Below are 12,392 nucleotides of genomic sequence, written 5' to 3'. Positions count from 1 at the left end.
AGTTGTGCGAGAGAAAGATGGAGAGTGAGCAGTGCCCTCAGAGTCAGGATGGGGAGTGTGGTGTTTTCCTGGAGACAGGGTCCAGGTGTTAGTGGGGAGAAGAAATGTGGAGGGGAAAAAGTCAGTGCTCTCTGGAACTAAGCAGGCTAATAATACGGAAGGTGGGTAGTAGGAAGATTCAGGACAGGGCATCTGGTGGAGAAATTAGAATGCAATAGGGGCACACAAAGACTTGAGCTAATTGTTGGTGATGGAAGATGGAAGGGAAAGTAGAAAAGTTCAAAGGACATTGCAGTTAACTTTGGGTATGACGAACGAAGGAAAGAGAGGAGATTCAAGATGACACAAGGAATGCTGACAACAGATGACAAGAGATTCACGATGACAGAGAAGGAAGTGAGAGGAGAAAAATGGGGGCAGGGAGGCAGAGTCAGGGACACTGTCCTACTTGTATCTTTCCCAGATCCTGTGTAAATTTTTATAAAGAAGGACTCACCTGTCTACTGGCTAGATCCATTTAGAGTAGAAATTATTAGGGCAGGCTTTTCAAATTTTAATGTGCATAGAAATCCCTTGGAGACCTTGTTAAAATGCATATTCTGATTCAGTAAGTTTGGGGTGGGGGGTGAGATTCTGTGTCTTAGGGGGTGTTGATGCTGTGGACCATCCTTTGCATACCAAGAAGTTAGGGGATGTCTGTGCAGATAAACCAGATCTGACAGCCAAGGTTGTGAGGCTGTGAAAGAGATACCAGAACAGGCAGTTTCTTTCTCATCCCTAGGGATCGTCTTCATGCCAGGGACCACCCAGATGAAGGCCAAGGACATTCTCTACCGACTACAAGTGTCTAAAGCCAAGGGCATCGTGACCACAGATACCCTTGCCCCAGAGGTGGATTCTGTGGCTTCTGAGTGTCCTGCTCTGAAAACCAAGCTCCTGGTGTCTGACCACAGCCGTAAAGGGTGGCTGGACTTCCGATCACTGATGAGGTGAGTTTCTGGTCTGATGAATGTTCTTTCTGAGGAGTGGCAGGAGAAAGCCACTCACTGCCTAGTGCTGGTACAGAAGCAGCCAGTGGGAGGAAGCTCACCAGGTCTGAGCTTCTCTTCACAGCTATGTCACTGATTTGCTGTGCAACCTTGGGCAGTTCCTACTCCTCTCTTCGCTGCAATTGTTTTATGTATAAAATGGGGAAATTGAACTTCTATGGCTCTCTCACTAAAATATAATCACCCCTGTGCAAAGGAGATGTGTAAAGTCAGAGGGTTATTGTGTTGCATGTTCCTTGTAGGTGGGGAATCTGAATATTATTTTTATGTAAATAATTAGCAATTAAAGAAGTTGAACAAGAGGTTAAGATGAATTTTTACAGTAAAACATGGTACTGAGGAAAAAATGACAGGCAGCTTTGGGAGCAAACACTTTCCATGTCCTAGGGGGTGGGTGTCTATAGGGACGCCTTGAAGGAAAAGTTAGGGAAGTGCTGAAGGTAAGAAAGACCCCTCCACCTCCAAAACTCTGATTCTGCAAGTCTTCAGGCATTTTTCATGTCACACACAAACCATGCTGGATTTGTTTTCTTGAAGTAATTCCACAGTTTTTAAAGCTCTTTACTTCAACCCCCAAGGGCAAATATTACAGTGAAATCACATCTTATGCTAGATTCTAAAGTCGGAGAAATAGATAAAATAGCTTAAACAAAGAATACTCATTAAAACTCGCCTAAATTTCCCAGACTCAGTATGGTATCATTTCTCCACAAGAGCCAGGGCTCCCTCCAGCACTGGGATTGCTTGCAGCCTCTCTGCCTGAGTACTGTAGGAAGCTTGCATTTACAATTGTAATAGGCCCAAGGAAGAGGCTCTCAGCCAAGGAGAAGCTCCCCAAGAACCGAGGCCGACGGAGGGAGCTACGGATTCTACCTTCCACCTCCAGCTCATGCTAGGGCAGATGTACATATATATATATTCCTTACACTGTCGTTCTCCCTAGCTTTCTCTTTCCCACCCTTCAACACCAAGTTTATGAGGTTAAATTCCCGTGAAGCTAGTCTGTGTAAAATACAAGGTTAGCAGTGTGACTAAAAGCATAGTATATGGATCACACTGTCTGAGTTTGAATCCTGGCTCTGCAACTTGCTGGCTATATGTCTTCAGGTAAGTTACCTAACCTCTCTGAGCCTCAGTTCCCTCATCTACAAAATGGGCATAAAAGCAGTACTTGCCTCTTAGGGTTGCTCTGAAGATTGAATGAGTTCTTATTTGTACATCATTTAGAGCATTGTCTGGAATCATTGGGAATACTATTTCAATGTTTATTAAAATATAAAGTAATCCATCATATTTTCCCCACTTTTTAAAATGAAGAAATGTCAGTCCAGCTATCCAAGTCACCCATAAACTTTGTTTGGTGCCTAATCCTGGGAGTTGCAAACCCCAGTTTTCTGACTCCAAGACTCATATTGCTTCTTTTGCTTCCCCAGAGGATGGAAAAACAGGAAACATGACTTCTGTCCTTTTGTATTGAATCCCTTTGCAGATCAGAATCCCCAGTTCACACCTGTATTAAGTCAAAGACCCTGGACCCAATGGCCATCTTCTTCACCAGTGGGACCACAGGCTTCCCCAAGATGGCAAAGCACAGCCATGGACTTGCTTTGCGATCCTTCTTCCCTTCATGGTAGGAGAGAGGGCACCAGCTTAGAAGCTGGGCCACAGATCTGGGGTGGAGTGTGTTTGTATATGTGTACGTGCTGGGAAAGGAACTCCTGGTGGAATTGACCCCGTGCTGTTTATGCTTTCTGCTCTCTTTGGTTCAGACCCCTAAGGGTGTGAGAAGTATAGGCTGACAGAGGCATCTGAATGACAAAGGAGGCACGTTTGGGTCCTGCCTGAGCACCTTCACAGGAGGCATGGAGGAGATGTGGGTGGAAACAGCAGGCATTCTGCAAACCACACAAATGACAAGCCCCTGTGTCCCTGTCAGTAGTTCCAGGGTTTGGTGGGGAGAGATAAAATGCTCCAGCAATGTGACCTTACGTGACAGGTCCTCTCCTCTCCTTGATTGTGGACAAATCCGGCATAGAGTTTCCCAGTCATGAACTGTTAGGGAAAAATAATACCTGGAACTAAGCCACACCAAGCCACTGCCCTAACCTGGAACAAACATAGAGGCTGAAACTGGATTAGCCATTTAATTGGTTTTAAACCAAACTCTTCTCCCTTCTCTCCATCCCTCAACTAGTAATATTCAAACCAGACCACGTTCTATATACTTTGTACCTTATTAACCAGACCAGGGGGACAGAGAAGGCTTTTTGTAGAGAGTTGGTATCTGTGCTAATGATAACAACTGAGTAGCAAAATCCTGGAGGAATGCGGGTGGAGAGAAGGGAAGGATAGTATAGTAGTCAGAATAGTATCTGAGGCTAACTGTATTTTGGAGTTAGCAGGAAATTACTGCAGCTGAAGACGTCTGATGTCCTCTGGTGCCTGTCAGACACAGGCTGGATTCTGGCTGTTGGAGGGTCCCTGCTTGAACCATGGACAGCGGGGTCTACAGTCTTTGTCCATCATCTGCCCCAGTTTGACCCCAAGGTCATTGTACAGGTAAGAAGACGAACCTTTCGATATCAACAAACTCCCAGAAAAAACTCATTTCGAGTTCAAAAACTGGATCCAACTGAGAAAATACTTTATTAGCAAAGAAGCCTCTTAGTATAACTCTTAGCATAATATAACCCTGGCTCTGCGTTTCTCAAAGTGTGAAGCACTGAATCAATCATCGTATCAGAATTACATCAAGAGGTAACTTTGAAGAAAACACACATTCCAAACCTTTCCCTAGACCTATGGATCAGACTTTGTGGACCTGGGAACCAGAATATACGTTTTGAGAAATGAAAGCAAACAGAACAAGCTCAGGTCTCCTGGATCCTGGATCCTGTCTCTACCAGGGCCGGGTAGCTGGTGTGTGAATGTTTTATTTGTGTGGCTACTCAATTTAATGACATATTTAGAAACAAAGGCCTTGGAATATGACAGATCTAGTTTCGTATCCCATGATTGACATTTATTAGTGGTTTGCTTACCACTCTGAGCTTCAGTTTCCTTATCTGTAGAATGAGAGTCTTAATGGTTACTATTTCCACAAAATTGTTGGGAATATTAATGAGACGACATAGGAAAGGTGTGTAAAGTGCTTAGCCCTGAGACTAGCCCAGAGAGAACACTCAGTAAGTGGTAGCAGTTGCTGGTATGCATACACCATGATAATAACTGAGGTCACCTGCGTGAACTCCTTCAACGTATTTCTCTTCACTTAAAAATTGTCTTTGTGTCTCCGCTCACTCCCCTGCTTTCTGTCTCAGAGGCAGACCTGCCCCTTCACCTCTCAACGTCCAACTCCCTCCCGACACCTGCTGCCGATCCTGTTCTCTTCCCTGCCCTTGTGTTTGGAGCCCCTCTCTATTAATCTTTAACTCATTAAACCTTTTCTCCTGTATTTGCAATCTCTCACTTTTCATTGACTCTACTCCCTCAGTCCATAAACATATTCAAAGTTCCTCATCCTAAGAACACCTGCCCTTCACACTGGTACACCTCGGACCAGCCCCGTCTCTCCTCCCTTAAGGTCAGATTGCTCCACAGAACATTCTCCACTTGCTACAGCTACCGCCTGTTCCCCCAGCTCACCCCTGAACACCGTAGTCATCCAAGGCTCTGCCCTCAACTTTCCCTCCCCTCTAAGCAGCTTCCTGTACTTCCATTTCTCCAGCAGGTACGTCCACTCGGGTGGCTCCCAAAACTGTCCAGTCCTCCCTCCAGGCTAGTTTCCACCTGTTTTTCTGCTGGTTGGTTAAGTTCATCTGCTCATCCCTCCAGCACCTGAAACTGTACCTCCCACTTCTCATTCCCTGCCCCTATGTCAACATCTGCCTCTCCATCATTATTTTCTGCCTGCATCCTGCCAGTCTCTGAGGCATAGAACTGCACAAACCACAATGAATCCACCTCTCTCCTTCCCCCACCAGGTCTAATTCTCCTTCCCCTACAAGGGGTGTCCCCACAGTCTCAGTGTATTTTAAGCTTGAATTATTTCAAAGAACTGAGTCTACAAATTTACCCCAAACCCTGCATTTGAAAGTTCAATTGTTTAATTTACTTTACAATTATTACTTTCGTGTATTTTTAAAAATAAACTTTTTAAATTACTTGGTTTCAGTCTCTCCTATTGAAGATGGGAGATGATGACTAAAACGAAAAATGTTAAATTAAAATTTTACCATTCAAATTCACAAAACAAAACTTTCCCTTCATTCCCTCCCTACCCATCCCCTCAACTTAGACTTTCTTGTGTTGCTCCAGTCGTACCTGACAAATGCCATGTACGGAATTCATGCTCAATGTAGGTATACTGAAAGAATTAACAGATGAATAAATGGGCTCTCCTAGAGGAGAGGTCAGAATTAAAATGCTAATAACAAATCTATGTTTTAAATCTTAATTGCAAAAATAAAATTTTTTCTCTCCTAACTTTCTAGACTTTATTCAAATACCCTATTACCCAATGCTTTGCTGCGCCCTCTGTATTTCGAATGATTCTGCAGCAGAATTCCACCAGGTATGGTAGATGTGGTTGCGGTTGGTAACAGGAATCTTCGGGTAGGATTTTAAGTAATCTGATGCACTGTGGTCTGACTGATTTTAGCTATGGTTCTTTGAGGATACTGTGTGTGTGTGTGTGGTGGGGGGTAAATGTTGGTGGTGATATTTAGCAGCTAGTCTAATTGGTTCTTTAAACAGGATTCAGGGAACCAAACGAAACACTGAGTGAGCCTTGCATCATTGTGGGTTTTTACTTTTATAAACATTTTGTTATGAAATAAACATACAGAAAACTATATAATATATACATTTACAGATTAATGAATTGTTGAAAATAAAACAGCTATGTAACTGCTCACCGAAGGCCCAAAAATAGGACATGGCCAGTGTCCCTAGAGACCTCCTCATGCCTCTCCATGTCCACTAAAGGAATCCACTGTCTTGGCTTTTATGGTTCATTTCCTTATTTTCCCGCATAGTTTACACAGGAAATATCCCTAGGCAAATTACTTTACTTGCTTTTGAGCTTCATGTAATCGTACATTATTCTGTAATATCTGCTTCTTTTTTCAACATTATGTTTCTAAGAAGTGTCCGTGTTGTTAAATAATGCTGGAGTTAATTTTCATTGCTGTATAACATTACATTTTATGAAAGTAGCACATTTTAACTCAGTTCTATTATTGGGCATTTGGGTAGTTTTCAGTTTGGGACTATTGATGATTAATGCTGCATTGAATTTTTGAACATGTACATAAACACGTAAACACACGTTGCTGTAGATCTTCTCTGGGAGAGGAATTGCTAGGTCACACTGACATTGCACCTACTACCTTATTTTCCAAAGTTTTGAACCAAGGTATGCTCATCCTAACCAAGGTAGCAGGGTAGGAGCATTTCCATTGTTCCACATCTCTGACAATATTTGTTTTTGTCCAAGTTTTAATTTTTGCCAATCTGATGGGCATGTAGTGTCACACTGTCATTTTATTTTTGCATTTCCCCATGTTTGTGGATTAATTTTTAGCTCACCTGAAATCTGCTCTTTGAACCTTATGGTTGTTTATGTATCTTTTAGCGACTCTGAAATTGAAATGGCTACCTCAGAATCAGAGCTAACATGTTTTAGACATAAAAGACTTAAAATACCAAGGAGTTCAATTTATGAAGATAACTGAAATACAGCTTGATTTTATTCATGAACCCTCAATCTGACAGAATTATGTTTCCAACTGTATTTCAAAGCTCATATTACAGCTACTTGTTGTAACGTTCTTGAGATGGTGAACAAACCCCATACAAATCCAACCAGGGCATGAATATTGCCTCTATTGGAGACTCTGCCCATTTTATGTACTTTGGATAAAGCTCAAGAAGAATGAGGAACATACCCTCAATGAAGCCAGCCCTGCTGTCCATCACTACAGGCTCTGTATATATGAGGAGAGGGTGACAAGGGATTCTGCCACCTCCCTCATCCCTACGAGCTGGCTCAGCTCAGCCCCGTGCAAAGTGGTACTAAGACCCCAATCACTTCTACCCATTTCCTTCAGGGAATCCATCATTATTTTGTGATGGTTTTTGTATTATTTATGGAAATCTTCATGGGGAAAATAGATGAGAGGATTTACATCGCACAACGTACCTAGCAAACTCCTGCAAATATTCACAGCAGACTTTTCTGTTCTCTCCCAAATTCCTGCTCTCAGGCCTATTACCTGTGATCCTTCTTCTCTTTACATACATGAACCCCGGTCTTCCTTGATGTCCCGAGCAATTCATTTCCAACCCCTAATTTGCGTTCTCCAGCCAGAAACACAAAAGGCCTTCAGTTCACATAAGCCCACTCTTCCCAGAAGGCGGTACAGTTCTATTACCATCCTAGCATATCCTTGGGGTCTTATCCCTCAGCCCTTATGGTTTACAAAAATATCCCTCTTAGCCACATAGAATGCTTAGAATGTGTTCCAAGCACACTTTTCTCCCTCTTGTTACATCAACATCCATATTCAATCCTGATCTCCCTGATTTAACCCATTAGCCTCACCACCACCACCACCTACCCCTGCCAGGTGAGTTAACAGGTACCAACAGGAAATGATTCCACTTGGACTTGACCACCAGGAAAATGCCCAGAAGGCAAGTAAGAAAGCGAAGAAGCAGAAGGATGAATGATCCGGATGACAATGCTCTGAGCTCTCCCTGGGCCTGGGGCAGAGCGCCCAAGCCCAATCTGCGGAGGCTCTGTTGACATCTTGCCTTCCCCTCAGCCTCAGGTTCCCCACCCTGGAGCACTGCTGTACTGGTGGGGAGGCCCTGCTGCCCGAGGAGCAAGAGCTGTGGAGAAGACAGACAGGCGTTCTGCTCTACCAGGCCTATGGACAGTCAGAAACGGTAGGTGAAGGGTCCCTCTGGGCCAGTCAGGATGTGCTCGTCCACTGAGCCCAGCAGATGAGCTGAATCCTGCTATGAGTGTGTGCAGAGCACACAGCATTGCTCAAAGCCAGTGGGAGGCTCCAGAGCTCTAGGCTTATTTGTCCCAAATAAATTTGCAGAAAAGACAGTTGCAGCTCATCAACTTGTCAAAAGACCCATGTGCTGAAAGCTATTGGACAAAAACTTACAAAGGGGTCTAAGGGCATGGTGCCACTGTACCTGTGATAATTAGTTATAATGAAGGGAGCCCAGGAGGGGCACTGGCATAGAAGGCACTCTCCAGAGACATGGAAGCCACCACTGCAAGTCCTGTCCACTTCACCGTCCCTTCCTAGGCAGCAACCACAGGAGCAGGCCGGAGCTAGCCCCGAAAGTTCACTAGTTCATTTCTGGGTGTTTATGAGGAGAGCACACAGCTTTGATGGTGAGAAACTAGCAGGAGGAGAGATCTTCTATATACATGCCACACACACACACACGCACAGACACACACACACACACACACACACACACGCACACACAGTGTGATCCCAAAGAGGATCACTGACCAGTCAGGTGGGCAGGGCATTCAAAGCATCAGGCATGTCTTGAAGCTCAAGGACTTTATCCATGATAGTGTGGGCAGGTATCTCACTTCTAACACATTTTCAATGCATTTCCGATGCTGGGCAGAGCCACTTTCCCCTACTTCCCTATCATCCCTTTAGCTGACAGAGGTATGACTGTCATCTCAGGGCCTGTAGCAAAATAGCCGTTATAATTCCAACTGACATACTTTTCTGACATTACTTTGCAAATAAATGATCAGTTACTGGGTCTGCTTCCAGGATTGAGAAATGTTAAGACTCTAGGTCTGTCCTTGCTGGTTCAGTTTGCATTCAGACAAGAAGGGTGAGGTTAGAACTATGCGCTACACCCATGACGCCAGTCCCTTCGCATTAACTATTCATAACAACAGAATACTCCCCGATACCCGGATGGTGCTTTATTTCTCCAAACGTTTTCACACCTGTCCACTCATTTCTGTGACATTTTCCACGTGCCTGTAGTGTAAGCAGTGACATTGCAGAGGGGAAAGTACTTCCTCTCTCAGGAGCTCAGACCCCAGTTCCGATCTCAGCCTTGCCAGTTATAGGCTTCAAGACTGTAGGCATATCACTGAATCTTGCAGAGTCTAGCTTCCCCATCTCCAAAATGGAAATATGCCAGGCTTGCCAGGTTATGATAAGGTAAAAGAAAGAAAGTATACAAAGCTCTGGGCACAGTGTCTAACCCCTATTGCAGCTATGGTTGTCACTGTTGTTTTTAGGTAGGTATTGTGTTTAGAGGCTGGGGGTGCAGAGATGGATGGGACAATCTCTATTCTCTGAATGCTCATTATCTACTGAGGGAAACAGACAAGCAACAATAGAAGTGTGGGGAAAAATACCACAGAAAGAGAATCTCCCAACTTCCATTTATTAGGGCCTGAATGATAGCTAGTAGTAGTTGTTTATTGAATACTTGGTGTGTGCCTGGCACACACTCACAAGCACTCTGAGCGATAATGTTATAATTACCCCCATTTAACAGAGGAGGAGATCAAGGGGGATTACTTGGTACATAGCTAGTGAGTGGTGGAGTCAGGATTCAAACCTTGGTCTCTCTGTGTGTAAAGCGCTTAACTTTAGGAAGAATGATAATTTCGAGAACCATAAAGAAGGAATAAGGTTCATCAGGAAGACCTGGGGGTAGGGGAACAACGTGAACAATCTGAATAATCTCAGCACAGCTCTGAGAAGCAGTTGAGGCAGCTACAAGTAAATGGTTGTGAAATATACTCATGGCCCTCCCCGGCACAGGGACACATGTTTGGCATACAGTGGGCACTCCACACCCTATGTTACATGCCCACAGCCGGGCTCACTCCTCTGTTTCTTCATGGCCTCTCCCACTGGACTCTGTAGCCCCAGCACCGGGCTCAGGCCCAGCCCATGTCAGGTGCAGCGAATGTCTGCTGACTAGAGTGGGGTCGATGCCTTCTAGCTTCCCCATGAGGGCTCTTTGCACAGCATCAAATGACATCTGTAAGCAAGGATGCTGTGTTTGATTCTTGCTGCCTTGTGATTAGCCTGGAGTCTTGGCCAACCACAGTTCTCTTCTTTGCAAACAGGGAACAACTTGTGGCACTCTCCGGGGGATGAAGATCAAGCTGGGTTCCTTGGGGAAGGCCATCCCACCCTACGACGTTCAGGTCTGGTGGTAAAGACATTGGCAGACATTAGTGCTCGGCTGGGGTTGGACCACTGTGTGACACGAGGTGACAGAACCAGTCATACCTCCAGATTCCCCCTCCTCTTCTCCGCCTACTTTTCCTCCAGTTTCCTGGGGAGTTTTCAGTTGAGAACTGCAATGTCCTGGGCGTGAGCGCAGCTTGCCAGGACAGCCAGAGGCCTCATGCACCGAGCCTGGGAAAGAGTACTTGCAGTAGCACAGGCAGCTCTCTCCACTGCTGGTGCCTTTAGTTTTTCCTGATCCGTGTTTCTCGCTTGAAGACACATTTGTGATGTCTATATATGCATGAAACACATAGACCCGTGGCTTGGGTTCCACCATTTGCTGATTTCAAAGACTTTTGACGGTTTTATTCTATTTTCTGACAGGCCTCCTCTACCACAACCCCCTCCCCCAACTACCCCCACTGTGTCACATGAATGAGCCAGGCAGTGTTTGGGTGGGGCAGGAGTGTTGGGGATCCCTGCAGGGTCGGATTCACAGGTCTCTTGCTCCAGATCATTGACGACAAGGGCAACATCCTGCCACCCAACACTGAAGGAAACATTGGCATCAGGATCAAGCCTACCAGGCCCATAGGCATCTTCATGTGCTACGAGGTAAGGACACCCCATCTGCCCCCACATGGCCCAAGAATCCTTGCAGGGAGCTGTGTAGGTGATAAGGGACTGGACTCAACTCTGCATCTTGAGACTTTTCCTTCTTCCTTTATTCACTCCAAGTCAATGAAACCTGTTCTAATTAATCTCAAAGCTCATAGTGTGTTCCCACATCCCTTTCTGTCATAACCCATCTGGCACTTATGGGCTGACTGCTGGGGTAGAAAACAGCCTGGCTTCAGAACCACCAGACTTGGGGTCCAGTGATCTCTTGTGGTTAAGAATGCTGGCTTTGACTGGGTTCACATCATACCACCACACTTAGCAACAGGGTGCAAACAAATCTATTATACTCGCTGAGCCTCCAGGGGCGCTATTATCCCCACTTTAAAGAGGAAGAAACTGCAGATTAGAAGCTTAACGTGTCTTTCCCATGTCAAATAAATGGCAGGCCTAGGATTCAAAGTGGTGTGTTTTGGACCCCAAACTCTAAATGAGAAATCCAGGAACTACAGAAACCTACAATAGAGTATAAGGAAACCTGCTGTAACTCTTCATCAGACAAACCCTAGCTAGCAGTGGCCTCTAAGAGGAAAACCTCAGCTTCCAAGATGGACCATAGAACGGTAGACAGACCCTGAAATTGATCTCAGACTCCATCTCCTTTCTACAGAGTCACAGCCACTGGTGTCACTGTTGTGCTCACACTGTGGCCTTGGGTGGGTGGGTGGGGCCCTGTCCCTCTGTGGTACTATTGTCCAGAAGCAATCATGCAAGCCTTAGCCTTAATTCTCAGTAGCACAGTGTAAAGGTTGGATAAAAGGGAAAATGAACACAGAGTAACAGGTATCTAGATCAGCAGTTCTTAATACTGCCTGCACGTTAGAATCATTTGAGGGATTCTGTTTTTTTAAATACTTGGATCCAACCACAGAGATTCTCATTAAATTGAACTGGCATGGTCCAAAGCCATGACTTAAAAAAAATTGTACATAACATATTTTATTTAGCAAAGATGTCTTGCCATATGGCCACACTGATTTCCTTCATTTCACATGTTCTCATGGCATTGAGACATGTCACTCTACCTTTGAGATTTGTGGGCTTATATTCTGTTCTTTTATTTTCTTTTTATTGAGGCATATATATATATATATGATATAAAATTTACCCTTTTCACCATTCCTGAGCATACCGTTAGCTCAGTAGCACTGAGTAAAATTTACAATATTGCACAACCGTCACCACCATGCATCTGCAGACAATTTCCTCCATCCTCAGAAGCAATTCTGTTCCCATTAGACAACAGCTGCCTAGTCCCCATCTCCCCGCATCTGGTAACCTCTAATGGTACTTTTTGTCTTTAAGAACTTGCCTATTTTAGTTACCTCATATAAGTGGAATCATACAACATTTGCCCTTTTGTGTCTGGCTTATTTCACTTAGCACCATGTTTTCAAGGTTCATCCATGTTTTA

General features: G+C 44.6%; 1 protein-coding gene across 1 annotated transcript in view; it reads left to right on the top strand.

The window, feature by feature from the left end:
* The window catches only part of LOC137207074 (acyl-coenzyme A synthetase ACSM1, mitochondrial-like), a 47,601-nt gene that overhangs the window by 16,015 nt on the left and 19,194 nt on the right, over positions 1-12,392 (top strand). The window contains exons 4-10 of the mRNA XM_067706489.1: positions 782-989; positions 2,539-2,679; positions 3,449-3,608; positions 5,543-5,622; positions 7,877-8,000; positions 10,195-10,275; positions 10,814-10,915. Of these exons, the coding sequence (XP_067562590.1) occupies positions 782-989; positions 2,539-2,679; positions 3,449-3,608; positions 5,543-5,622; positions 7,877-8,000; positions 10,195-10,275; positions 10,814-10,915 (896 nt within the window). The remainder of the gene's footprint in view (positions 1-781; positions 990-2,538; positions 2,680-3,448; positions 3,609-5,542; positions 5,623-7,876; positions 8,001-10,194; positions 10,276-10,813; positions 10,916-12,392) is intronic.

Source organism: Pseudorca crassidens, chromosome 15 (assembly GCF_039906515.1).
Source record: "Pseudorca crassidens isolate mPseCra1 chromosome 15, mPseCra1.hap1, whole genome shotgun sequence".
NCBI classification, from domain to species: Eukaryota; Metazoa; Chordata; class Mammalia; order Artiodactyla; family Delphinidae; genus Pseudorca; species Pseudorca crassidens.
Note: the sequence above shows the minus strand (reverse complement) of the source record. Positions and strands in the feature narration are given on the sequence as shown.